Source organism: Muscardinus avellanarius (assembly GCF_963383645.1).
Source record: "Muscardinus avellanarius genome assembly, chromosome: 21".
NCBI classification, from domain to species: domain Eukaryota; kingdom Metazoa; phylum Chordata; class Mammalia; order Rodentia; family Gliridae; genus Muscardinus; species Muscardinus avellanarius.
Window position 1 is genome coordinate 843,504 of NC_137807.1, and position 26,749 is coordinate 870,252.

Below are 26,749 nucleotides of genomic sequence, written 5' to 3' on the forward strand. Positions count from 1 at the left end.
AAATAGTGTTAGTTCTCTGTACATGTCAATGGACACTTTAATCATGTATAAAAAGGAAAATCTTGCCCCACTGGAGTCAGAAAAAGCAAAACAAAACCTAGAGTATGAAATCTCCGTCACCAGCCAATATGTTCATGTGAAAATTCAGCAGAAATAGACAGTTGCTTTAAACAATAATATCGATTAAGTTAAACACCCTCTGTACGCTGAGCTGTCAAGACCAGAACATGTCGCTAAAGTTGGTGTCTGTGCTGTAGACCCAGACCACCAGGGGCAGGGCGAGCAGCACGAAGGGCCAGGACACCCCGTCGGTGCACGAGGGGAGCGCGCGGGCTTTGCCCTCGGGCCGCGCGCACTCTTTACCCGGCTCCAGGTAGTTGCGGGCCACGAACTTGAGCGTCTCGTCCATGAGAATGACCGGCAGCGACATTTTCAGCACCATGAGCCACTGCGTCAGGTTCAGCGGCGTGATCTGAAAGATGAGCTGCAACAACGGAGCCTCCGTCACCCGCCCGCCCCGAGCCCGAGCCCCTGAGCCGCCGCCGCCACTCATCGCCGGCGAGCCCCCACCGCCACTCAGCGCCTGCCTGCCCCGAGCCCACTCACCGGCAAGGGCTCCACGTAGAGGATGAGGAAGTGCAGGGACATGGACAGGCAGATGGAGCCCACCAGCCAGATGTTCTCCCAAGGCGGCATCCGCAGCAGGGACTGGTTTTCAGACAGGCTGCGAGCATGGAGGAAGGTGAGCCAGCCCGGAGGCCGCGTCCGGCACAGTGCTCAGGCGCCGCCCGACTCTGGAGCGTCCACGGTGACGGTGCGGCCGAGAAAGCCCAGACCCAGGACGACCAAGTTTATGCCGAGCTCTGGGCGGCCGGCGGGCCCTGCTCAGGCCGAGCGGCCTCTGCGCCTTCCCGGGGAGGGCGTGCGGCCACTCATGGAGGGCGACTCACCTGTTGAGGGCGTTGCACATCTCGATGGTGACTAGGACAGAGAGCGCCATCGTCATCGGGTATGGGGACTCAAAGATCGCACAGTCCACACCCTCAAAGTCCGGGTTGTCCTCTTTGCACTGCAGGAAATGACTCTGCAAAAGTCCAACCCAGTCCCTCAGTCCTGTGCGGGCACACACGCCACGCCTAGACCGCCACGCTCCAGAGGAGCCGCGCCCTCCCCCAAGCCTGGAAAGCAGGAGGCGCCTACCAGCTGGTAGAAGGACACTCTGGGGCCCCCGTCAGCGGCGATGAACCACCAGGCAGCGGCACCCACAGTGGCAGCGCCGACGTAACCTGCAAACCAGGACCAGGGCCCTGCGTCAGGGCTGGAGGACAGCGCGGTGGCGGCGTGGGGACGCCGGGCAGATGGACGGGCAGGCCCAGCACAGGCCCTGCTCATTCCATAGCACCTCGGTTCGTACAAAGCAGCACGGCCTTCCACCGACCCCGCACCGGGCCGGGAGGGCAGCAGCTGCGACGGCACACAGGCTGCGGCAGCGGCAGACCACCGACTGTGCCCAGCAGACCGCCAAACGCCTTTCCACTCAAGACCACAGCGAGCGCCGTCTAAGTCGCGACTCACTGCAGCTCGTGCAGTGAGGAGCGGGCGCTGGGCCAGCAGGCGGCGAACCAGGCCCGCTCCTTGTTCTTGGTGGTTGCTGGGGATGGGACCCAAGGTGCGCCACCTGAGCCACACCCCCAGCCCTATTTTGCTTATTTTGAAACAGGGTGATCAGGCTGGCCTCAAACCTGTGACCCCATCTCAGCCTCCCAAGGACTGGGAGACAGGTGTGCGCCACCATGCCTGCTCCTCTTTTGTTTCCGGGGATGGAGCCCAGGGGCATTCTACCTCTGAGTGACACCCCCAGCCCTAGGTTTTTATTCTTTCTTTTGAAACAGGGTCTCACTGAGTTGCAAAAGGCCTCACTAAGTACTGGCTGGCTGCAAACCGCGACCCTCCTACCTCAGCCTCCCGAAAGGAGCGATGATAAGCGTGAGCCACCACGCCCGGCTCCATCTTCTTGGAAAAACGAGATTTATGCCTCCGTGATACAGTATTTACTTGTTTTTAAACCTCACCCAGGAGGCCTCACAAGATGAGACCTGGCCTGAGCCGCCCTTGCTGCCCCTGTGGCAGAGCGCAGGGCAGGGCGGGAGCTAGATGGGGCCTGTCTGCAAGCGGCTGCTAGAAGCTGGGCAAAGGGCATGGAACAGCAAAGGGTACCTTCCATTTCTTGCTATCTTAATATATGAACTAAAAACACAAATTTACAGCTGGGCGTGGTGGCGCACGCTTGTCATCCCCGCGCTTAGGAGGTGGAGACAGAGGATTGCGCAGGTTTGAAGCCAGCTGTGCTGGCTTAAGAGACCGTTTCCAATAAAAATATAAAAAAATTAGTGTCTGGAAGTGTAGCCCGGAGGTAGAAGGGTTTCTAGGAACCCCAGTAACCCCCCCCCCCCACACACACACAGAATTTACAGAGCACACTTTAAAAATTAGCAATATAAAAACTACTCACAGCCAATAGCCAGGTAACGGAAAAACAGCCACCCGCTGATGAGCGGCTCCTTGGGGTTGCGGGGAGGCTTGTTCATGATGTCCAGGTCAGGGGGGTTGAAGCCCAGCGCGGTGGCAGGCAGGCCGTCAGTCACCAGGTTGACCCAGAGCAGCTGGACAGGAATCAGAGCCTCGGGGAAGCCCAGGGCCGCCGTCAGGAAGATGCTGTTTCCCAGGAGAGAGGAGCAGGCGCCCGGTGAGCTGGGCCATCGGCTCAGCGCCAGCCGCCCACCCCAGATACCCACTGAAGCTAGGGGTAGCGAGGAGGACCAGGAATTTTGTGGCTTCACACTCCCTGGTTGGTTTAAAACTGCGGTGCTGACGGGGCTTTCTGCACTGGTGGGGCCGCAGAAAGCCCTGCTTCCCAGGGGAACCCCGACCACAGCTGCGGCGGCGCCGACCCACCAGACCACCTCGCCCACGTTGGAGGAGATGAGGTAGCGGATGAACTGCTTCATGTTGTTGTAGATGGCGCGGCCCTCCTCCACGGCGGCCACGATGGTGGAGAAGTTGTCGTCCGCCAGCACCATCTCTGAGGCCGTCTTCGCCACCGCGGTGCCGGAGCCCATGGCGATGCCGATCTCGGCTTTCTTCAGAGCGGGAGCGTCGTTCACACCGTCGCCAGTCTGCAGGGGAAGCCACTCGGTCGGCACTGCCCGGGGCCTGGCCACGGCCAGCAGAGCTCACAGGCCGGAGCACAGGGTGGAGGGCTACGGAGGTTTGTGTTTTACCGGTTGCTATCAAGCCTGGGGTGGGGCGGAGGCCTGTCATCCCAGGACTTGGGAGGCGGAGACAGGAGGAATGCAGGTTGAAGACCAGCCTCTGCAACTTAGCGAGACCCTACTTAAAAATAAAAGAGGGCCGGGCTGTCGCTCAGAGGCACTGTTCCTGGGTTCAATCCCATAATGTTTACGAGGCACATGCAAAAATACAAAATACTGCCGGGCATGGGGCGCACGCTTGTAATCCGCGCACTTGGGAGACTGAGAAAGGAGCCTTGCACGGGTTTGAAGCCAGCCTCAGCTACTGAGTGAGGCTCTCGGCAACTTAGTGAGACCCTGTTTCCAAATAAAGTATAAAATAGGGCTGGGAGTAGAGCCTGGAGGTAGAAAAGCCCCTGGGTTCCACCCCAGTACCAGAGAACAAAAACAACCTGAAACACTCATCTGTAGATAGGGTTGGAGATGTGACTGGTGGCCAGTGCCCGGGCTTACCCAGCACCCCCAGGACCACCGCCGCAGCCGCTGTGCTGGCGGGCGCTTTCGTCGGCCCTGCCCTCAGCGCCTCCAGACCTCGCCTGCCACCTCGCCACTGCCTTTCCTTACATCCTTTCTCTAGCAGTTGGGTAACGAGCACAGTGATGGCACAGTATTTCCCTGGTTGCTGTGAACCTTTTTTTTGTGGGTCTGGGGATGGAGCCCAGGGGCATTCGACCTCCAAAGTTATACCCCCTGCCCTGTATATTATTCTTTATTTTGAAACAGGATCTCACTAAGTAACGGAGGCTGTCCATGAACCTCGATCCTCCTGTCTCAGCCTCCCGAATGCTGGGATTACAAGCGTGCGCCACCACGCCTGGCCTGTTGTGAACCTTTGAAGCACATTATCAAACTTGAGGAGTCATGTGTGTGAGCTCCTGATTAGCAGACCAATCAGGGTGGCATGGGGGTTAAAATCCAGATTAGGGAGCTATCGCTATTTGCATGATCGTAAGCAGAGGCACTCGCGCACGCACCATGGCTGTGATCTCGTCAAAGGACTGGAGGAACTCCACGATTTTGGACTTGTGGGAAGGCTCCACCCTGGCGAAGCAGCGGGCGTTCAGGCAGGCGTCCCTCTGGGCCGAAGGGCTGAGCTCGTCAAACTCACGACCTGTGAAAGCCTTTGAGGTCACGTCCTCATCCTGCCCGAAGATGCCGATGCGGCGGCAGATGGCCACGGCCGTGCCCTTGTTGTCCCCCGTGATCATGATGACGCGGATGCCAGCTTGGCGGCACAGCTCCACGGAGGAGGCCACCTCCATCCTCGGGGGGTCCAGCATACCCACGCAGCCCACGAAAGTCAGGTTGGTCTGCGGACAGAAGCGGGTCAGACTTGGTTTATTCCTGGTTGGAAGAACAGCCAGGCATAGAAGCACCAGAAGCTCGCCGTCCTTTCCACGCCCGGGCCCCGCATACGCTAGTGGGGCGTCCACCGTGAGCCACACCCAGCCGTGTTTGTGCCAATGAAACAATGCCACCACCCCGCCGCCACGCCTCCCCGTGCCAAGCTTGATCCCTATGCTCAAAGCCGTGGGACGTCAGGTTTCTGGTATCAATTTATTTTTGTTTGCAATACTGGGGATGGAACCCAGGGGCATTCTACCTCTGAATGACATCCCAAGCCCTATTTTTTTTTATTCTTTATTTTGAAAGAGGGTCTTGCTGAGTTGCAAAGGGCCTAAGTAGCTGAGGCTGTCCCTGAACCATGATCCTCCTGTGTCAGCCTCTCAGATGCTGGGATTACAAGCGTGTGCCACCACGCTCGGCCTGGTATCAGAATTCTAATCTAAGGAGAAAAGGGGGAAAAAAACTTTCTCAACAGGGGAGGGGGTATAGCTCAGAGGTCGAATGCCCCCGGGTTCCATCCCCAGACCTGTGTGTGTGTGTGTGTGGGGAATCCTGGTTTGAGCTGGACATGGTGGCGCACGCTTGTAATCCCGCACTTGGGAGGCTGAGACAGGAGGATCGTACAGGTTCAAAGCCAGCCTCAGCTACTGAGTGAGGCTCTCAGCAACTTAGTGAGACTCTGTTTCCAAATAAAGTATAAAATAGGTCTTGGAGTATAGCCCGGAGGTAGAAAGCCCCTGGGTTTGACCCCCAGTACCACAAATAAAAAAATAAAACTCTGGTTTATACAAGTTACAAACAGATTTTACAAGATTCAGTTCATCTTGATCGCCCCACTCTGAAAGCGGGCCTTTTACTCACTAGGTCACAAGCGCGGGCGGCCGCCTACCTCGTACTTGATGAAGTTGGTGCAGTCCTCCAGGTGCATCTCCTCTCTCCGTAGGGGGCTGTCGTGAGTGGCCAGGGCCAGGCACCGCAGAGTGTCGCTGCCGCTGCCCCACTCCCGAATGACGGACATGATCTTCTGCTTGACCCCAGGGGTCAGGGGGACCTTTGTGCTCCCGACCCGAACATGGGTGCACCTGTCAATGACGCCCTCGGGCGCACCCTGGGGACGACAGAAGCAGGACGTCAGCCTGGGCCGGTGCCGCGGAGCCCGGGGAGCCCCCGCGGCCGGCACTCGCCTTCACGAACATCTTGCTCATGGCCGTCCGGCTGGGCTTGTTCGGTGTACAGTAGACCGACATGGACTTCCTGTCACGTGAAAACTCCAGCGTGAATTCCTTCTTCATCAGCTGCTTGATGACCTACAGAGAGGGCGAGGACGGACCGCTGCCGACTGCCCACCCCCAGCGTGTCCACGTGCTCCGCGTGCACCAGGCGGCGGCCTGTTAACACGCAACTACCAGGGCCACGGCAGCAAGCGGCGGCAGCCTGGCTCGCCCTCTGGAGTGGAGGCAGACCCGCGCATGCTGTCGGTGGTCAGAAGGAAAGTGCGTGAGCGTGCACCTGGCGGCGGGCCCTGCAGAAACACGCAGACGGTGTGGGCACGCAGCTCAGTGTGCCTGGCAGGGCCAGCGGGAACCTCAAGTCACCGCTGGGCCAGACATGGTGCGCACACCTGTCCTCTCAGTACGTGCGAGGCCGAGACAGCATCACAGTTTGAGGATAGCCTCAGCAAGTAGTGAGACTCTCTTCAATCTAGTCAAACTGTTTCAAGATAAAAATAAAAAATAGGGCCAAGAGGTAGCTTGGACATAGAACGTCCCTGGGTTCAATCTCCAGCACTGCAAAAAAGTACACAAGCAGCAGCCGGCGCAGTGGAGGCGCCTGGCGAAGGCGCCTGGCTCGAGCTGCCCAGAGGGCAGGGAGGGGTGTTTCCGTGAACACGGCCGCGGGGCCAAAGACACAGATGGCGGCTCTGGTACTGACCGAGTTGCAGGCGTTGGCTCGCTCTATTTTTGAAAGGCCCTTCAACTCCGTGTCAAACACATTCATCTTCTCCACCAGGCAGGTGAGCGCGGTCTCTGTGGCTTCTCCAACTTTTTCATACACACCCTTTGCCTGTCGGATTCAAGGCAGACAGTGGAAGGGGAGAGGAAGCAGGCCATCCCTCGAGCACCCTCCCACAGGCGCCTGTTCTCCAGGCAGCACCATTCTACAGGCCATCTGTATCCTGCCCTACAGACGACACAGGCAGTTACCGATGCACAGGCATACCTGTTACCCTAATAATCAGCTTCCTCAGCCCATCAGCTATGAGGCTACTGATCACGGTGTTATTAATTATTCCACTCATACAGAAGAAGCTACTGACCAAAGCACTCGGCCTTTTTATTTTTTAAGCAGTAATGGATTGAACCTGGATGTATTCTTCCTCCATGCTCTATCACCCGGTTTTTTATCCTGAAACAGTCTAAGCAGCTGAGGCTGGCCGTGAACCATCGATCCTCCAGTCTCAGCCTCCCAGGTACTGGGATTACAAGTGTGCCCACCACACCTGGCTTATTTAGAAACCCAGTCTTAGCCAGGCGTGGTGGCACATACTTGTAATCCCAGCGCTTGGGAGGCTGAGACAGGAGGATCGTGCAGGTTGGAAGCCAGCCTCAGCAACTTAGTGAGGCTCTCAGCAACTTAGTGAGGCCCTGCTTCCAAATAAAGTATAAAATAGGTCTGGGAGTATAGCCCGGAGGTAGAAAAAGCCCCTGGGTTCCACTCCCAGTAACCCCCCCCCCCCAAACACCCAGTCTTGATAAGATGCCAAGGCTGGCCCGGAACTTGTGATCCTTCCTTCTCAGCCTCCCAAGTGCTGGGATTACCAGTGCGTGCCACCATGTCCAGCACAGTAATCTTTTTTTTTTTTTAAGTAGTATTATAATTCCAGATCATTGTTTATTACTCCAAAGAGTTAATATTCTGTCCCTGATGTAGCTAGTGGCTTGCTCTGAGAAAGCAAAGGATTTACACCTCACTATTTTATTATAGAAAAGTACGTTTTCTATTGGTTAAATCTTGTATCATCACGACCTTAAAGAGCAAAACCAAGAGCCCGGGTGCTTAGGAAACCATTTTCTGAATGAGTCTCACTCATTGTAGAGCCTGTGCTATCAACAGTGGAGAACAGGCCGCTGATTAGCGTGTGACCTTGGGGATCTTTTAGAAAAGGCTTCAGCCTTCTCTGGCCAGGCCATGCTGGCGCTGAGAAGAGGCAGACTCTTGAATGGAAAGGGAAAATAAAATCAGGAACCTTGCTTTCCAGAGGGAGGAAGGCAGGCTGGTTTCCATCCCACCCACCCCACCCTTCAGTCTCCTCAGCCACGTACAGAGCCTCAGCAAGGGCCTCACCTCGTTATAATCCAGGGCAGAGTCATTGCAGAGTGCGCAGATGGTTGCCAGCTCTACAAGGCCGTCATACTGATGACACTTCACGGGCTTATCATCTTTATGCCTATAAAAAGAAAAACATTCCTGGAGCTACATCTTTATAAGCCTGCACCACCACACCTGGCTTGATTTTTTTTTTTTTTTTTTGTGGTACTGGGGATGGAACCCAAGGATATTCCACCTCTGAGCTACACTCCCAGTCCAATTTTTTATTCTTTATTTTGAAACAAGGTCTCGCTGAGTTGCAAAGGGCCTCTCTAGTAGCCGAGGCTGCCTGCGAACTGCGATCCTCCTATCTCAGCCTCCCAAATGCCAGGATCACAGGCGTGCACCACCGCGCCCAGCTTGATTCTTTCTATTGGCGCATTGTAGTTATACGTCATAGTGAAATTCAGAGTGATAAAATTGAGACTACAGACTTGAATGCATTAAAAAGATGAAAAGAATCAGGGTGTGGTGATACACACTTACAATTCTAGTACTTGGGAGGCTGAGACAGAAGGAGAGCAGCAAAGCCGGGCGCCACAGCTTAGTGAGTCCCTGTTTCCAAATAAATACTCAGGAGCCAGGTGTGGTGGATGAGCCCAGCTCCTTAGTGAGGCCCTCCGCAACTCAATGAGACCCCGTTTCAAAAATAAGAAGACTAAAACTAGGGCTGGGGTGCCGCTGGTTTCTAGAGGTAGAATGCCCACGGGTTCCACCCCCAGTATTGGAGGAAAAAAAAAAAGCGGGGCTGAAGGTGTAGCTCAGAGACAGAAAGTCCCGAGTTCAATTTCCAGCTCCAGAAAAATGAAACCAAAATAGGACTGGAGGTGAGATACAGCTCAGAAGTAGAACACTCCCGAGATTAACACCTAGTGCCACACACACTAAAGGAAAAAGCAAGGACAGGACGATGGACCACAAGCCGCTTTCTTTTCAGGGTGCTCGGCTTACTGTTGAGGAGGAAGGCACCCTCTCTAGTGAGGAGCACCCACTCGGCCTCACCGGTGCCAGGAAAGCGCCCATCCTGGGCCGCCCGCCAGCGCCCCCGCCTTTCAGCTCCCCTGCAGATCCACGAGGGGCCGGCGTGCTCAGCACAGGGCTACTCACACTTCCCCGACAGGTGCGTATGTCGACCCGCTGATGGTGAACTCATTAAGGGAACAAGTATCTCCTTCAACTTTGTCCAGGATGAACATCTGTGGGGGAGTAATAGTATTTGAAAGGTATAAAAATACTACTACTAGGAAAAAGCACGTCATCTCTGAAGCATAAGGCAAAACGTCCCCTAAGGAAACCATCTTAATGAAACTCATGAGGCTCAGGGTCAGAAGCGCTCACTGAGTAATCCCAGCACTCAGGAGGCTGAGACAGAAGACCATGGTCCAACGACTGTCTCAGCTACTTAGGGAGGCCCTGTGCAACTCAGTGAGACCCTGTTTCAATTACCTGTTTCCAAACAAAAAATAGGGCTGGGGGTGTAACCTGGAGGTAGAAGCCCCTGGGTTCCACCCCCAGTACCACAAAAAAAAAGTGCTGACTGTTACCCGGCTGCTGGCTACCAGACGGCCTGGCCATCCCATCCCGCCTCTTTCCCGTCCCACCTGCCTCCTCTACAGTACGCGTGGCAGCACGAGACGCAGGGCCAAGCCACAAACACCCAGATACAGGACTAGGGACCAGCAAAAAGCCAACTCTATCACCTCAGGTTACGCCCAAGAACCCTCAGAATCCGAGCCGGGCATGGTGACACGAGCTTTGAATTCCAGTAACTTGGGAAGCTGAGAAAGGAAGATCACAGGTTCACAGCCAGCTTCAGCAGCTTAGCAACACCCGGTTTCAAAAAAAATTCAAAATAGTGCTGGGGGTGTAGCTCAGAGGTAGAATGCCCCTGGCTTTAACCCCCAGCGTGTCCCCACACCCCCAAAATTCTCAGAATCCCAAGTCCCAGTTGGTTGGCTGAGAAAGTGGTACTGGGCGGCCCGATGTCAGAGCCAGAAGGACTTGGGAAGAATGAACCACATTCCAGCCTGACAAGCTCCGGTTCCTACCGCAGGGCGAGGGCTGCGGCTCCACACCGTCCCCCTGACCGTGTGGACGCAGCAGCTCACTTTCTGAGGTGTCAGACCACACACACAGCTAAGGAGCAGGAGGCGCACGGACCGGTGTCCCCCGGTGCTTAAAGATGGACGCAGGTATGGGGGAATGCCCCATCTGGATCTAAGGTGTTGAAACCTTAGCAAGAAGCTGCTGTTTCAAGGACTGGGCAGAGCTTGAAGGTAGACACCTGGCTCAGTCCCCCGCATCACCAAAGTGGAGGAGTGCAAGTCCTCGGGTCTACACCAGCCTGAAGTATTCTCTAAGACTAGATTCCAGCGCACATGGGTGAACTCCAAGCGTGCCGGGCATTTTGGACTGTGGGCAGGTGGGCCGTCCGGGATCTACAGGACGGGCTCTCCTGAGCCGAGGGTGCAGTTGTCGCCCTGCCAGGGGCCTCCCGTGGGACGGGGGCCATCAGAAAGGCAGCTCCCGCCACGACGAGAACACTGCAGCAAACCGCGCGGGAGAAGAGAGGAGGCGAAGGGCGAGCGCGTGGCAGCGCCGACAGCTGCGGGAGGCCAGCCATTCCAAAGTGAAAGAGGGCTAGGGGTGGAGCTCAGTGGTAGTGTCCCTGCGTTTACCCCAAATACCAAAAGGGAAGAAAAGCAAGCAAGCAGGAGAGCACCAGAAAAACAAATTCAGTATCGCAAAAAGATTGTAATTTAGCTGGTGTGGTGGCTCACACTGTAATCTCAGTAGCTGCAGGTTTAAGGACTCAGCAACTTGTAAGCCCTCTCCAACTTAGCAAGACCTTGTTATTTTCTGGAGGGGGTGGGTACTGGGGGTGAAACCCAGGGGCATTCCACCTCCAAGCTCCAACTCCAGCCCTATTTTTTATTATTTTGAAACAGGGTCTGAGTTGTGAAGGGCCGAAGTAGCTGAGGCTGGCCACGAGCCGCGTCCCTCCTGTCTCGGCCTCACACGTCACGTGTCACCATGCCAAGCTTATGTCATTTGTTTTGGAATTTTTTTTGAGGTACTAGGGATGGAACCCAGGGTAATTCTACCTTGGAGCTGCACCCCCAGCCCCATTTTTTATTATGTTGAAACGGTCTCAGTTGCAAAAGGCCTAAGTAGCTGAAGCTGTCTACAAACCCAGATCCTCCTGACTCAGCCCCGCCAATGCTGGGATTACAAACATACACCACCCTTGCCTGGCTTATTCTTTATTTCTGAAACAGGGTCTCACTAAGTTATGGAGGACCTAAGTAGATGAAGCTAACCCCAAACCTGGGATTCTTCTGTCTCATCTTCCCAAGTACTGGTGGCGCCTCCACGCCCGGTTTGGGGATATAGCTTGGAAATACAATGCCCCTGGGTTCCATCCCGAGTTTTCACAAATATCTTGCTTTCACTGGGATTACAAGTGTGCGTCACAACTCCCAGTTTATTTCATTTTTTATTTTGAAACAGGGTCTCACTAAGTTGCTGTTACTGGCCACAAACCTACCTCGGCCTCCCAAGTACTGGGATTGCAGCTGTGTGTCACTGTGCCCAGCTCCAGCCAATTCTGTGTAACAGTGGACTGAACCTGACGGCATTCTACTTCCAAGCTACACCCTCAGCCCCATGAATTTTTATTCTGAAACAGGGTCATTGGGCATGGTGTACACTTGTAACCCCAGTACTTGGGAGGCGGAGACAGGAGGATTACAGTTCGCAGCCAGCCCTCAGCTACTCTCGCAACTTAGTGAGACCCTGTTTCAAAATAAGGAATAAAAAAAGAACCAGGGCCTTACTAGATGGACGACAGTCTGTTGCTTATGCTTATAATTCCAGTAACTTGGAGGCTGAGCCAGGAGGACTGCGTGTTTAAAGGCAGCTTCAGCGATGAGTACATAAAATGGGGCTGGGGTGTGGCCTAGAGGTAAACTGTGCCTGGGTTCAAACCCCAGACCACATGCACGTGTGTGGGGTATCTCATGTTACCTGAGGTTTTCCCCCTTCGTGGGACATTAACCAGGTCTGTAACATAATACAGCTCAAAAGGTTCTTCTGACGACTTTATTAAATGCTCATGGTCCAATTCTGCTGATTTCCTGCTAATTAATGAGCTACATAAAAACTGACATGCCCAGTCTGGACTGGTCTGAGTTGTGTGTGCCCTGTGAAAAGCTGTATTTCGACTTGTACCAGGGTGTTTAAGTGCTGTGGTATTATTTTTCGGGTTTTATTTTCGAGAGCATGTCTAGGTCTCTTATTTTACCATACATGACTGTCTGACAGGCACTCTAAGAAGGGTGCAACCACAGAATGAATCAAGTTCTGGAGCCATGACGCACTTCTCAGAAGCCTGCCTGCCTCACTTCCCACCTTATGGACTGCTCATCGGGATCCAGCAGGGGGAGGGCGCGGCTTCCCCTGCAGTGGCTGGAGACGCCCCGGGTAGACAGCCATGTTTCAGGAATGAACTCAAGTGTCAGGAGCCTGGGCTCGACCCTCACACAACCCACAGGGCGGCAGAAACGATGGTGCGAAGGCGCCAGTGGCACGGCTCGTGCCAGAGTCGAGGGGAGTCGCCTCTTACCCTGCACACGGACATCTGGTTCGTGGTGAGCGTGCCAGTCTTGTCTGAGCAGATGACGGACGTGCAGCCCAGGGTCTCCACGGAGGGCAGGCTTCGCACGATGGCGTTCTTCTTTGCCATCCTGCGAGTCCCAAGAGCCAAGCAGGTGGTGATGACAGCGGGCAGGCCCTCGGGGATGGCTGCGACGGCCAGGGCCACGGCGATCTTGAAGTAGTAGATAGCGCCTCTGATCCAGGAGCCCCCGTGCACGGGGTCATTGAAGTGCCCGATGTTTATGATCCAGACGGCAATGCAAATGAGGGAGATGACTTTGGAGAGCTGCTCCCCGAACTCGTCCAGCTTCTGCTGCAGGGGCGTCCTCTCCTGCTCCGTCGCAGCCATTTCGTCCCGGATCTTGCCAATCTCAGTGTTGACGCCAGTCGCCACCACCACTCCCACCGCTTTCCCAGCGGCGATGTTTGTGCCCTGGGGAGAAGCAGAGAACTGGTCAAAAGGTGACCAGCACCTCCAACTCAACGCTGACCGGTGAGCCCAACCCTCTCGCTGCACTCGCCTGGGCCAGACACACGCCCCCATGTGCCCGCTCCCGCTGGAACACAGGCAGACAGGCAGCCCGAATGCGGAGCAGCTGCACTCAGCCTCCCTCCCGGGTCTGCCTGTGCGCGGGGTGCTGGGCTTGCGGCTGCCGGCTCTAAGAAGGGCAGCCGGCGGGGAGCGCTGGAGGGTCACTACTCAGGCACCAGCACCCAAGTCAGCGCAATCAAGTGAGGGTTCTCCCTGTGTTAGCACTTTCTCCAGTGGTGGAACAAATTGTTTTCGTTACTTTTACTGTAACCTACTCTCCTACTCGGCCACTGAAAGCCCACCTCTTGAATATCATTCTAGATTCGGAATGACCCAAATACACACATTTCCGTACCGACCAACCGACCTACTTACTTTCTACTTCCTAGCTACACTCCCAGCCCTATTTTCCTTCCTTCCTTCCTTTTCTCTCCTTCCTTCCTTCCCTCCTTTTTTTGTGGTACTGGGAATGGAGCCCAGGGGGGGCATTCTACCCCTGAGTAACACCTCCAGCCCTAATTTTTTATCCTTAATGCTGGGATTACAAGCATGGGCCACCAAGGCCCAGCTCTTCCCAGCCCTATCTTTTAATTTTTATTTTGAAACAGGGTCTCACTAGGTTGATGAATTTTCCTCCTTGCTGAGGCTATCCTCAAACCTGCGATCCCTGCTGTCTCAACCTCCAAAGTACTGGGATCACAAGCATATGCCACTGTGCCCAGCTCATAAGACACTATTTAAAAAATAAATAAATAAAAATACAAAGGGTTGAGTTCAATCCCCAGTACAAGCTGGGTGGGCGGCTCAGGCCTGTAATCCCAGACTTGGGATGGTGAGGAAGAAAACTCCGACCAACCTCCCGAGACCCTGCTTCCAAACAAGGACTGCAGTGCAGTGAGCACACGTCAGCACGGGGCTCTGCCACGTCTGCATTTCTTCTGCGCGCACACCTTTCCACTGCAAACCACACAGCAGCACCAGCCCATCATTCTCGACACAGCCTTGCAGGCCAGCGCTGCCCCGTAGGCTTTCACTGTGTTTACACTAAGAGTTCAAACAAGCCCTCAGCTAATTAGTGGGGCGGGATGGGGTCCTTGAGAATCTGCTAAAGACCTTTAGTCACACAGTCCACCACAGAACGCTGCTGGTGGGGTTTGGGGCTTGGCTGGAGTGGCGGGGACTGGACTTGGCCTCGCAAATGCTCAGAACCCACTCTGTCACTGAACTACAACCCTAATCCTGTTATTGATGTTTTCTGACAGCTGAGACTGACCACGAAGACTGTAACTATCCTTTAAAATAATAACTAACACTTTAAGTCTAGCCACTGAAGACAGCCAGTAAAAACCACCTGTGCACTTTTAAAAGTCTATGAATATCTCTAAATAAAAATACACTTGAGTTTTGGGTGTGGTGGTTACATGCCTGCAATCCCAGTACTTGGGTGAGACAGGAACATCACAGGTTCGAAGCCAGCCTCAGCAACTTAGCAAGACCTTGTTTCAGAAATAAAATGGGGCTAGGAGTGTAGCTCAGAGGTGGACGTGAGGCTCTGGGGTTTCCCCCAGTACTACCACCACCAGGATAAAGATACTTACGGAGAACAGCATGTTCTTCTTATCCTGGTTGACTGCGCGCGGGTCGGGAACGGGGTCCGTGTGCTTGATCACTGATACAGACTCACCTGTGCAGCAAGAGGCAGAGGGTCAGAACTGCGCGTCATGTAGAGCCGAGAGCCCCCGCCACACCACCCTCAGGGAAAGGAGCAAAGGGCCTAATTCACCCAGAGCAGAAAAACTAGGGAAAGGAAATTAATTCCAGGGCAAAGAACGTCAAGAGGGTGTGTGTGTGCGTGTTTTGCAGGGCAAAGAATGTCAAGGGTGTGTGTGTGTGTGTGTGTGTGTGTGTGTGTGTGTGTGTGTGTGTGTTTTGCAGGTCTGGGGATGGAACCCAGAGGCATTTGACCTCCGAGCTACATCCCTGGCCTATTTTTGTTCTTTATTTTGAAACAGGGTCTCACTGAGTTGCAGAGGGCCTCACTACATAGCCGAGACTGACTGCGATCCTCCTGTCTCAGCTTCCCAAATGCTAGGATTACACGTGTGCGCCACCACGCCCGGTGTACGTCAAGATTTTTTTTTTGGGGGGGGGGGGTTCCTGGAAGCCCTTCTACCTCCGGGCTACACTTCCAGACCTATTTTTACATTTTTATTTGGAAACAGGGTCTCCTAAGCCAGCGCGCACGGCTGGCTTCGAACCTGCGCGATCCTCCTGTCTCTGCTTCCCAAGCGTGGGGATTACAAGCGTGCGCCACCACGCACGGCATGTCAAGATTTTAATCAGCCTTTCTTTCTTTCTTTCTTTTCTTTCTTTCCTTCCTTCCTTCCTTCCTTCCTTTCTTTCTTTCTTTCTGGTGGTACTGGGTGGGGTTCCTGGAAGCCCTTCTACCTCCGGGCTACACTCCCAGACCTATTTTATACTTTTTTACTTATTTGGAAACAAGGTCTCTTAAGCCAGTGCGGCTGGCTTCGAATCTGCGCGACCCTCCTGTCTCCACCTTGTAATCCAAGCGCGGGGATTACAAGCATGCACCACCACGCCCGGCTAATCAGTGTAATTTCCAAAGAAAGAAATGTAAGTTTGAAATACAATCTCAGTTACCTTTATTTTCTGAAATAACTACTAAAACTAATTTGTTATAGGGTTCCTCGTTTAGACTAAAAACTACAGTATTATCTAACAAAAGAGGAGATTCAAACCCTCTGAAGAATCTTTATCTTTACTGTTGCATTTTTCACTTTTCTTCTTAGTGGCACTGGGAAGTGAACCAGAGGTACTCTACCTCTGAGCTCCCACTTCACCTTTACTTTTTATTTTTAATTTGAAACAGGGTCTTGCTAGGTTGATGAGCCTCGCTCCTTGCCAAGGCTGTCCCCAATCCTGCGCTCATCCTGTCTCCGCTTCCCAAGTACTGGGATTTGAAGTGTGCGCTGCACGCCTGGCTGCTGAAGAGTTTTTAAATGGCAACTCTTTGGTAGACACACCCTGAGGATTTCACGTGTTCAATTCAGCCACTTCCCCAGCACTCTGTGGTTGGAATGGCCCGGCTTGCTGCGGCTAAAGGAGTTTTACCAGATAAGCTATTCACAGAGAAACAATAAAGAGCCCAAGTTACTGACTCACTGTATCTAGGGCTTTAGTTGTTTTTGAAAACTGATAATCAGATAAATCTGGAGAGCGTTTAGGTCTTACACTTACCCCTTAGTTGAGGCTAACTGTATTGTTTCTAAGCTAATCTCCTGAATACTTCACTTCCAGTTAGTAAGGACCTCCACCCTAGATTGTGCCTAGATCACATCACCCGGGAAAATGATCCTAACAATTCCACATGGAGGGGCGCGAACTCCAGGCAGGAAGTCACTTTTTGTGTGTGTGGTGGAACCCAAGGGCTTTCTACCTCCGGCTACACTCCCAGACCTCTTTTATACTTTATTAGGAAACAGGGTCTCACTAAGTTGCTGAGGCCTCACTAAGTAGCGGAGGCTGGCTTTGAACCTGTGCAACTCTCCTGTCTCAGCCTCCCAAGCGCGGGGATTACAAGTGTGCGCCACCACGCCCAGCTATAAGTCAATTTTTTAAACCAGAGTGGCAGAGATCATCGCAGATGCTGGGGAGGGTCCATGGAGGGCAGGGTGGCAGAGATCTTCAGAAACACCAGCGACTTCCCCGTATGCGGCACTCACCAGTGAGGATTGACTGGTCCACTCGCAGCGTTGTGGATTTGATGGATGTCAATCTTATGTCAGCAGGCACCTTGTCACCAACTGGGGGGAGGCAGCTAAAGTGAGCAACTTTTGCAATCACATTACTAAAAGTCAGTTTGTCTCCAAATGAAACAAACGTTTACAAGACAGCGCAAAACATAAAAATCACTGGAACAAGCCAAATGATAGCCTTACAAGCACTCCTGGCTCAATCCCCAGGACCAGCACCACACCAGGGTCCTCTACGGATGGACACAGGCTAACCGACAAAACCCGGGGCACTGCGCTACAGTCTGCCGCACCCCTTGACAGGTGCCCGATGTTCACTTTTGGGTAGGCTATACAGTGACACCAGGCCCATCCTCCTAGCTTCCTACTCAGTACAGCAGGGGCAGGAGGCCCTGGAGTTCACCCCACCAGAAGGGAATGGCTTCATTGGGGCCAGAAAACAAGTGGCTCTTTTTTCTTTTCTTGGTAGTACTAGAGACAAAACCCAGGGGCTTTCCACCTCCAGGCTACACTCCCAGACCTATTTTACATTTTATACGGAAAGAGGGTCTCACTAAGTTGCTGAGGTTGGCTGCGAGCCTGCATGATCCATCTGTCTCAGCCTCCCAAGTACTGGGATGACAAGCGTGCGCCACCATGCCTGGCATCTTTTTATCTTTTGAAATAGGATTTCACTGAGTTGCAAAGGGCCTAAGTTGCTGAGGCTGTCCGCGAACCAGGATCCTCTTTTCTCCCTCCCGAATGACAGGATTACAAGAGTGTGTAACCACGCCTGGCCAACTTACAGCATTTTTTTGGCTTGGTTTTTTGGGTACTGGGAATTGAACTTAGAGACCTCTGAGCTACACTCCCAGCCCTATTTCTGTATTTATTTTGGATCAGGGTCTCAGTCCTGGAGGACCTCACTACGTAGCTCAGGCTGGCTGCGAACCTGCAGCTCTTCCATTTCCGCCTCCCAAGCCCTGGGTTTACGATGTGCCTGGCTATTTTTAAGAGCAAAAGGACAGGCTGAGAACACTGAAGTGAAAACCTCCTGAGACCCTTGTGTACAGCCGTGTGGCTGCCAGTGGTATGAGGAAACACCGCCGGCAGCTGCCAACAAACCGGCACCTCTGGGGGGCTGGGACGCGGAGGGAGGGAGCTTCCCACCTTACACCGCTGGTGCCTTGAGACGTGAATCACTAGGCCAATCCACAGACCTCTTGCATAACCTGAAGATCTGTAGTCACCTGAACCTTCTTTCCTGGCCCTACGAGGGCCACATCTGAGCCCTTTCCCTTCCTCAACAAACGTACTCAGTAGCACTCAGCGTTCCATGTGCACCCTGCGAACAGTGCCCAACGTGCCGGGAGCATTCGAGCCCTGCTGAGCACACCGCAGACACGCTGGGCGTTCAAACGAGTGCAGGGAGGCCTCACCCCGCCGGGCTCCCACCTAGCACAGCTCCCGGGAGACTAGGCTCGGGAAGCACCACCCTCATTTCCAGGCTCGCTCTACACACTGGTGCAGCCGTCACTGTGACGTGTAGATCAAGGCGGGCCAGGCACGGCGGCCCAAGCTCAGAGGTAGAATGCCCGGGTTCAATCCCCTGCACCACAGAAAGTAATAGAGACAAGTAAAAAACAAAAAATGGCCATCCTGTCCAAGAAGTAAATATTGGACTTGTTATATCTGCAATTTAATTTCAAAACTTGTATACTTCAGCCGGGCGTGGTGGCGCACGCTTGTAATCCTCGAGCTTGGGAGGATCACGCAGGTTCGAAGCCAGCCTCAGCTGGCTTAAAAGACCCTGTTTCCAAGTAAAATGTAAAATAGGTCTGAGAGTGTGATCCGGAGGTAGAAGGCCCCTGGGTTCCATCCCCAGTACCACCACGACCACACACACACAGAAAGTGTACTTCAGACCTTTTTAATCTGAGAATAGGTTGGCGCCGGGCATGGTGGCGCACGCCTGTAATCCCCACGCTTGGGAAGCGGAGAATCGTGCAGGTTCAAAACCACCTATGCAGGCTTAAGAGACCCTGTTTCCAAATAAAAATATAAAAAATAGGTCTGGGAGTGTAACCCAGAGGTAGAAGGGCTTCCAGGAACCCCAGTAACACCCCCCCAAAAAAAGAGTAAGTCTGCTTGCGTGTGTGAAATAATCCTACGGCCCAAAGCAGGGAACACGGCCACCAAAGAGCTTGCCGACGTGTGATCTCAAGAGAAAAAGATCACCCGTGCACCTGGCTGCAGGGACACAGCGTGCAGGTGGAACTGACGGAGGCTTATGCAACGGGCAGCAACAGCACAACCAAATGAATCACAATCTCCTACTCTAGTGGGGACGAGCCCGAGGGAGCTCCACCTCTGAGCTGGCTCTCCCCAGCTCTATTTCATTGTGAAACAGGGCCTAAGTTGCTGAGGCTGTACATGAACCTAGGGTCCTCCTGTCTCAGCCTCCCACGTACTGGGACTATAGGAGTGTACCCCAAGCCCGGCTCCCCATTTTTTTTTTTTTTTTTTGCGGTAATGGGATGGGCATGCTATCTCAGAGCTATACCTCCAGTCCTATTTTTTATTCTTTATTTGGAAACAGGGTCTCATTGAATTGCAAAGAGCCTCACTAAGTAGTAGCTGAGGCTGTCCTCAAACCTCACGATCTTCCTGTCTCAGTCTCCCGAATGCTGGGATTACAAGCATGCACCCACCATGCCCAGCTTCCCCTACCCCCTTTATTTATTTATTTATTTATTTATTTATTTATTTTTGTGGTCCTGGGGATGGAACCTAGGGGCTTTTCTACCTCCTGGCTGCACCTCAAACCCATTTTATACTTTATTTGGAAACAGGGTCTCCCTAAGTTGAGGAGAGCCTCACTAAGTATCTGAGGCTGGCTTCGAACCTGCGCGATCCTCCTGTGTCAGCCTCCCAAGCGCGGGGATTACAAGCATGCGCCACCACGCCTGGCTTCCCCTAACCCTTTTTATTTTGAAGCAGGATGACACTAAGCTGCTGAAGCTGGCCTCACTCCTCCCTTCTGAATATTGCTGTGTTCACGCTACACTGAAGGGGCACATCTAAATGATGAGACGATAAAGCGGCCATATTCTACACTAATTTTAGTGACCTTCAACAGCTTAAATGCCCTACTGCGATGGAAACTTAAAAACCAATTAAAAAAATACTGTATCACGCCCACTTATTGTAATTAACCTGATTCTACTAAGTATTAACGCTATAATTGGAATTTGTAGGTGTTCCTCTGGTGTCCTTGGTAATCTATGTCACACTCCTACGGGGACAGAGGACAAGGCCTGTCTAGCGTGGCTGAGGGCCTCAGGCCACGACGCCACCCGCTTCTGCACTGCGACCGCTCGCACGTGCAGGAGCTCCGTTTTTAAACCTCCAGACACCAGGCTGGCGACCGGCTAGGGTGGCCCTGGGCTCCATCCTCAGCACAACAGAGCAAGCTGCAACAGGGCCCGAAGCACCATGTTGACATTTATTTCCTGAGTTTCAGGGGAAGATCAAGTATTTAATTTAAATGAAAAGCGCATTTTTAAATGTCCTGGTAACGCAGTCAATACTGCAGTAAGTTAAGGCTGAGGCGGGCCAACACTCCATATCTGCTGCATGAAAATACTGGTACTAAAAGAAGCCAGCTCTTCCTCCCCAACGCCTAAATATACGCAGGGCGCCTTCTTGCTGCAGAGGATGCATCACACGGGTAACTGCTGACCCAGTGTGAAGGAATAAATGCCTCCAATGTCAACGAAACGGACTTCAAGCTGGGCATGGTGGCACACGCTGGTAATCCTAGTACTTGAGAGGCTGAGGCTGAAGGATCGCGGTTTGAGGACAGCCTCAGCTACTTAGTGAGGCCCTCTGCAACTCAGTGAGACCCGGTTTCAAAATAAAGAATAAAAAATAGGGCAGGGGCTGTAGCTTGGAGGTCGAATGCTTCAGGGTTCCATCCCCAAACCCGCAAAAAAAAAAAAAAAAAAAAAGAAACAGGGTCTCTTAAGCCAGCGCGGCTGGCTTCGAACCTGCGCGATCCTCCTGTCTCAGCCTCCCAAGTGCAGGGATTACAAGCGTGCGCCCCCACGCCCGGATCAGAATCCTCTTTTCAAGATGCATGGCCATGCATTGGAACAAGGCCTAGGAATCCACATATTCTTTTTTTTTTGGCGGTACTGGGGATGGAACCCAGGGGCATTCTACCTCCAAGTATACCCCCAGCCCTATTTTTTATTCTTTATTTTGAAACAGGGTCTCACTGAGTTGCAGAGGGCCTCACTAAGTAGCTGAGGCTGTTCGCGAACCGCGATCCTCCAGGTCTCAGCCTCTCAAATGCTGGGATGACAAGCGGGCGCCACCACGCCCGGCTAGAATCCACATATTTTAAGGTTATCCAAAAATCACTAAAAAATATAAGGAAAACCCCACAGCTGCAGGGTCACAGATTCTATGAAGAGTTTGTCTCAAACAGCCTGTCGTGGCCAGGCATGGTGATGCACACCTGTAGTCCCAGTACTTGGAGGGCTGAGTCAGGAAAAGCACGGGTCCAAGGCTAGCCTAAGCAACTCAGTGAGACTCAGGGTTGGAGTGCTGTTCAGAGGTAGAACCGCCCTTTGCTCAAGCCCCAGTACCACACCAGCCACCTGAATGCCTACTATGCGCAATGCTCGTGTGCCAGGACAGCAGTTCTGGGCTAGAAGAGGCTGGCCTCCGGCCCCTGGGAGGCGGCCACCTTCAGCTACCTGTTACTCACTCCCATTAGGGAAAGACTACAAGACGGAACCCACACTACCTTTTATGTTGACTCAATTTACTACTATTTATTGTGGAGCTGGGGATGGAACCCATTCTACATTTGAGCTACATCACCAGCCCTATTTAATTTTTTTTTAATTGAAAACAGAGTCTTGCTAAATTGCTGAGGCTGGCTTTAACCTACAATCCTCCTGTCTCAGATGAAGTACTGGAGTTACACAGGCATGTGCCCCCACACAGCTTCTGTGTGTTTGTGTGGCACAGGGTTGAACCCAGAGGCACTGAACTAAACCCTCAGCCGGTTTTATTATTTACTTGGAAGCAGTCTCAGGATGCAGAGCACCTCGCTAATTGTCAAGGCTGGCCTGGAACTGTGATCCTCCTGTCTCAGCCTCTCCAGTCCTGGAATTAAAAGCACACACCAGGTCTGGCCCCACACAGCTCTTTGAAACCTGTCCTGTCCAGCATCCTCACAGCCCGATGGACACCTCGCTTCACACGCCTTCCCCAACGCAACGCAGCCCGCCCTGTGAAAGCAGTCTCACGAAGGACGCTCAGCCGGCTAGGCGGAGCCACTCGCCAATCGCCGTGCGCTATTCCCTCTTTCTGCTGGCCCAGTAAAGAAGGGCACAGCAGGAAGGAGCTTCTCTCTTTTTGCAGTACCGGGGATTAAATCCAGGGGCACTCTATCTTTAAGCTACATCCTTAGCCTGATTTTTTATTCTTCATTTTGAAACAGGGCCTCACTTAAGTAGCTGAGGCTGTCTGCAAACCCAGATCCTCCTGGGATTACAAGCGTGCGCCACCATGCCCGGCTTTTATTTTTATTTGGAAACAGGGTCTCGTTGATTGACGAGAGTCTCACTACTTGCTGAGGCTGTCTTCAACCTGTAATCTTCCTGCCTCAGCCTCCCAAGTACTACTAGAATTACAAGCATGTGCCGTTATGCCCGGCTCTCTTTTCCCTCGCACACGTAAGGCCTACGAGGTTCTGCCACTGCACAAGGAACGTCTACTCTGGCAGGACATTCAGACAAAACACAAAAGTCCTGACCTTGAGTCCAAACACAACTGCCAAACCCCTTGGCGTGCACCATTGCAGGCCTTCCCAGCGCAATCTTCAGTTCTCTTATTTTAATGGCGTATTTAAAATATACTGAGGTATGTATTATAATCCCCACCTTCTAAATACTGATTCCAAAATAATCAACTATGTGGCCAGGTGTGTTGTTGTCCGCTTCTAATTCCAGTACTTGGGAGGCTGAAACAGGAGGATCACAGGTTCGAAGCCATCCTCAGCTACTTAGTGAGTCCCTGTTTCAAAATAAAGAGTGAGCCGGGCGTGGTGGCGCACGCTTGTAATCCCAGTGCTTGGGAGGCTGAGACAGGAGGATCACACAGGTTCAAAGCCAGCCTCAGCTACTTAGTGAGGCTCTCAGTAACTTATACCAAATAAGGTATAAAATAGGTCTGGGAGTATAGCCTGGAGGTAGAAAAGCCCCTGGATTCCATCTCCAGGAACACACACACACACACACACACACACACACACACCAGTGAAAATAGGGCTGGGGATGTAACTGAGAGGTAGAATGCCCCTGGGTTCAATCCCCAGTACTGAAAAAAACAAAACAAAACAAAAAAAAACCCAGTTAGGTTGCTGAGGCTAGCCTTGAACCTGAAATCCTCCTCTCAGCTCCCAAAGTCTCTGATTATAATATTACTTACACAGGGCTTGCCTGGCCTTTTAAAACAGCCCTCAGCCCAGCTTGCTGGCACATGCGTACAATCCCAGCATTTGGAAGGCCGAGACAAAAGGATTGCAGTTCTTGACCAGCCTCGGCTACTCAGTGAGACCCTGTTTCAAAATAAAGAATAAAAAATAGGGCTGGGGGTATAGGTTGGAGGTAAAATGCTCCTGGGTTCTATCCCCAGTACTGAAAGAAAAAAAAAAAAAAAAAAGCCTCACCAAGTAACAAGACTCTCAGCAAATAGTCAGAAAAAATAAAACAAGATCGGGAATATAGCTTGAAGATAGAATGGCTCAGTTCAATCCCTAGTAACACGCATGCAGTTGAGGTTTTTTTTTTTTGTGGTACTGGGTTCCTGGACGCCCTTCTACCTCCAGGCTACACTCCCAGACCTATCTTATACTTTTGTTGTTGTTCTCAACAGCGTCTCTTACGCCAGCGTGGCTGGCTTCGAACCTGTGCGATCCTCCTGTCTCCGCCTCCCAAGCGCGCGCCACCGCGCCCGGCCAGTGGAGTTTTTGCCGCAGACACTGGGTGTAGAACACAGACCCGGTGCCGGCTGAGGATACTTATGTCCTTGTGCTGCTCGTCAACCCCGGTTACCAAGATACATCAGGTTTGTTTAAAACAATCCTGGAAACAGTGTCCTTGAAAAGTGAGTGACACCAGTGTACACACTAAAATCCTCAAAATTCTAAAATCTAGACTTCTTTTCTGGCTATCATAGCTTGATTCATTTTATAATGCAGAAGCCTTAAAACACTGCTACTCACTTCTTCTAAGATTATACAGTTTTACTACTTTTGGGTTTCATCTGTCTAAATAACTATTTTCCTGGCATTAAGGTAATGCAAAATAACTGTGGGTTCAGAAGATGCATACATGGACTACTATTCCCATATTTCTACCTGTCAAGTTGATTTTTTAAAAATTTTTAGCAGGTCTGGAGATTGAACCCAGAGGCATTTGACCTCTGAGCTATGTATCCCCTGCCCTATTTTTTATTCTTTATTTTAAAACAGGGTCTCACTTAAGTTGCAGAGGGCCTCACTAAGTAGCTGAGGCTGCCCGTGAACCACTATCCTCTGGTCTCAGCCTCCCGAATGCTGGGATTATAAGCGCACACCACTGCGCCCGGCTCAAGTTGATTTTTTTTTTCTCCTGTGTTCTAGATACTTCTAAGATTCACATAAGCATCTGTAACACGCGCTTATAATCCCAGTATGTGGGAGGCTGAGACATACGGTCACACAGGTTCAAAGCCAGCCTCAGCTACTTAGTGAGGCCCTCTGCAACTTAGTGAGACCCTGTTTCCAAATAAAAATAGAAAATAGGTCTGGGAGTGTAGCCCAGAGGTAGAAAGTCTCTGGGTTCCATTCCCAGCACCACCAAAAAACACTTGGCCCAGCCTAGGCTTTATTTTTTATTTTCTTTTGTGGATCTGGGGATGGAACCCAGGGGCATTTGACCTCCAAGCTCCACCCCCTGCCCTACTTCTTATTCTTTATTTTGAAACCCGGTCTCACTGAGTTGCAGAGGGCCTCACTAAGTAGCTGAGGCTGTCCTCGAACCATGATCCTCCAGGTCTCAGCCTCCCAAATGCTGGGATTACAAGTGTGCACCACCACGCCTGGCTCAGCCTAGCCTTTAAAAAGTTCAACAGAATTCAAGTACCTCGGAGGGTGAGACAAGAGGATCACAGGTTAGAAGACAGCCTCATCAGTAGTGAGACTAAACTTAGTTAGACCATGTTTAGTGTGTGTGTGTGTGTGTGTGTGTGTGTGTGTGTGTGTGTGTTACTAGGATTCCTGGAAGCCCTTCTACCTCCGGGCTACACTCCCAGACCTGTTTTTTATATTTTTATTTGGAAACAGGGTCTCTTAAACCAGCACAGCTGGCCTCGAACCTAAGTGATCCTCCTGTCTCCGCCTCCCAAACGTGTGCCACCACACCCGGCAGAGACCATGTTTAAAAAAAAAAAAGCCAGGCGTGGTGGCACACACTTGTAATCCCAAGACTTGGGAGGCTGGGACAGGAAGGATCACAGGTTCTCGGCTAGCCTCAGTAATTTAATGAGGCCCTCTACAACTTAGTGACTGATTCAAATTAAATAATAATAAATAGGGCTAGGAGTGTAGCTCAGAAGTAGAATGCTCCTGGGCTCCATCCCTGGTACCACCAAAAAAAATCTGCAATCCTCCACAGAGCGCACCACCACACCCAGCTCTATCCAATAGCAGTGTCGTGGTTGTTTTGTAGTACTGGGGAACTGCACCCAGGAACCCAGGGGCATTCAACTTCTGAGACACAGCTACAGCCAGCTTTTTTTTTTTTGCGGGTATGGGGGTGAAACCCAGGGGCATTCAACCTCTAAGCTACACCCCCTGCCCTATTTTTTATTCTTTATTTTGAAACCAGGTCTCACTGAGTTGCAGAGGGCCTCACTAAGTAGCTGAGGCTGTCCGCGAACCACGATCCTCCGGTCTCAGCCTCCCAAATGCTGGGGTTACAAGAGTGCGCCACCATGCCCGGCTGTTTTTTTTTTTTTTAAAACAGGGTCATGCTAGGTTACTGACAGTCTTGCTAAGCTGCTGAGGCTAGCCTTGAACCTGCATTCTCCTGTCCTAGCTTCCCACATACTGGGATTACAGGTGTGACCACCATGGCTGGCTTTACGCACAACTTGTGATTTCGTGTCCCAGTCATTAGGAGAGAACTTTCAACATAACTAGCATGAAGGTCGACATGATCCCATTAACCAGGTGAAAGGGGGTGGCGTGATGTGTGTGTGCACTGCCTTCACCTAGATGAGAGCTAAAGGCTTCACACTCACTATTAAACTTAATTCTCAAATATTAATTTTTATGTGTGTATGTGGAGGTACTGGGGAGTGAATGCAGGAACATACCACCTCTGAGCTACACTCCCAGCCCTTTTCATTTTTTGTTTTAAAACTGGATCTCACAGCCGGGCGTGGTGGCGCACACTTGTAATCCCCGCACTCGGGAGGCTGAGACAGGAGGATCGCGCAGGTTCGAAGCCAGCCTCAGCTACTTAGTGAGGCTCTCAGCAACTTAGTGAGACCCTGTTTCCAAAGAAAATATAAAAAAGGTCTGGGAGTATAACCAAGAGGTAGATAGCTTCTGGGTTCTACCCCCAGTACCACCAAAAAATAAATAAATAAATAAAAATAAATAAATAAATAAAAATAAAACTGGGTCTCACTAGGTTGCTGCGGCTGTCCTGGAACCTGTG

At 52.1% G+C, this 26,749-nt stretch overlaps 1 protein-coding gene across 2 annotated transcripts in view; it reads right to left on the minus strand.

Moving 5' to 3' along the window:
- Positions 1-214: 214 nt before the first annotated feature.
- ATP2A2 (ATPase sarcoplasmic/endoplasmic reticulum Ca2+ transporting 2) overlaps positions 215-26,749 on the minus strand; it is a gene marked incomplete at both ends in the record, with an annotated part of 39,945 nt that continues 13,410 nt past the window's right edge. For both annotated transcript variants that reach the window (XM_080717303.1, XM_080717302.1), the window contains 15 exons: positions 215-484; positions 607-724; positions 951-1,084; positions 1,201-1,286; positions 2,513-2,715; positions 2,956-3,176; positions 4,286-4,621; positions 5,548-5,766; positions 5,843-5,965; positions 6,591-6,722; positions 8,004-8,106; positions 9,135-9,223; positions 12,652-13,116; positions 14,814-14,899; positions 16,959-17,039. In XM_080717303.1, coding sequence (XP_080573429.1) covers positions 215-484; positions 607-724; positions 951-1,084; positions 1,201-1,286; positions 2,513-2,715; positions 2,956-3,176; positions 4,286-4,621; positions 5,548-5,766; positions 5,843-5,965; positions 6,591-6,722; positions 8,004-8,106; positions 9,135-9,223; positions 12,652-13,116; positions 14,814-14,899; positions 16,959-17,039 — 2,666 coding nt within the window. The remainder of the gene's footprint in view (positions 485-606; positions 725-950; positions 1,085-1,200; positions 1,287-2,512; positions 2,716-2,955; positions 3,177-4,285; positions 4,622-5,547; positions 5,767-5,842; positions 5,966-6,590; positions 6,723-8,003; positions 8,107-9,134; positions 9,224-12,651; positions 13,117-14,813; positions 14,900-16,958; positions 17,040-26,749) is intronic.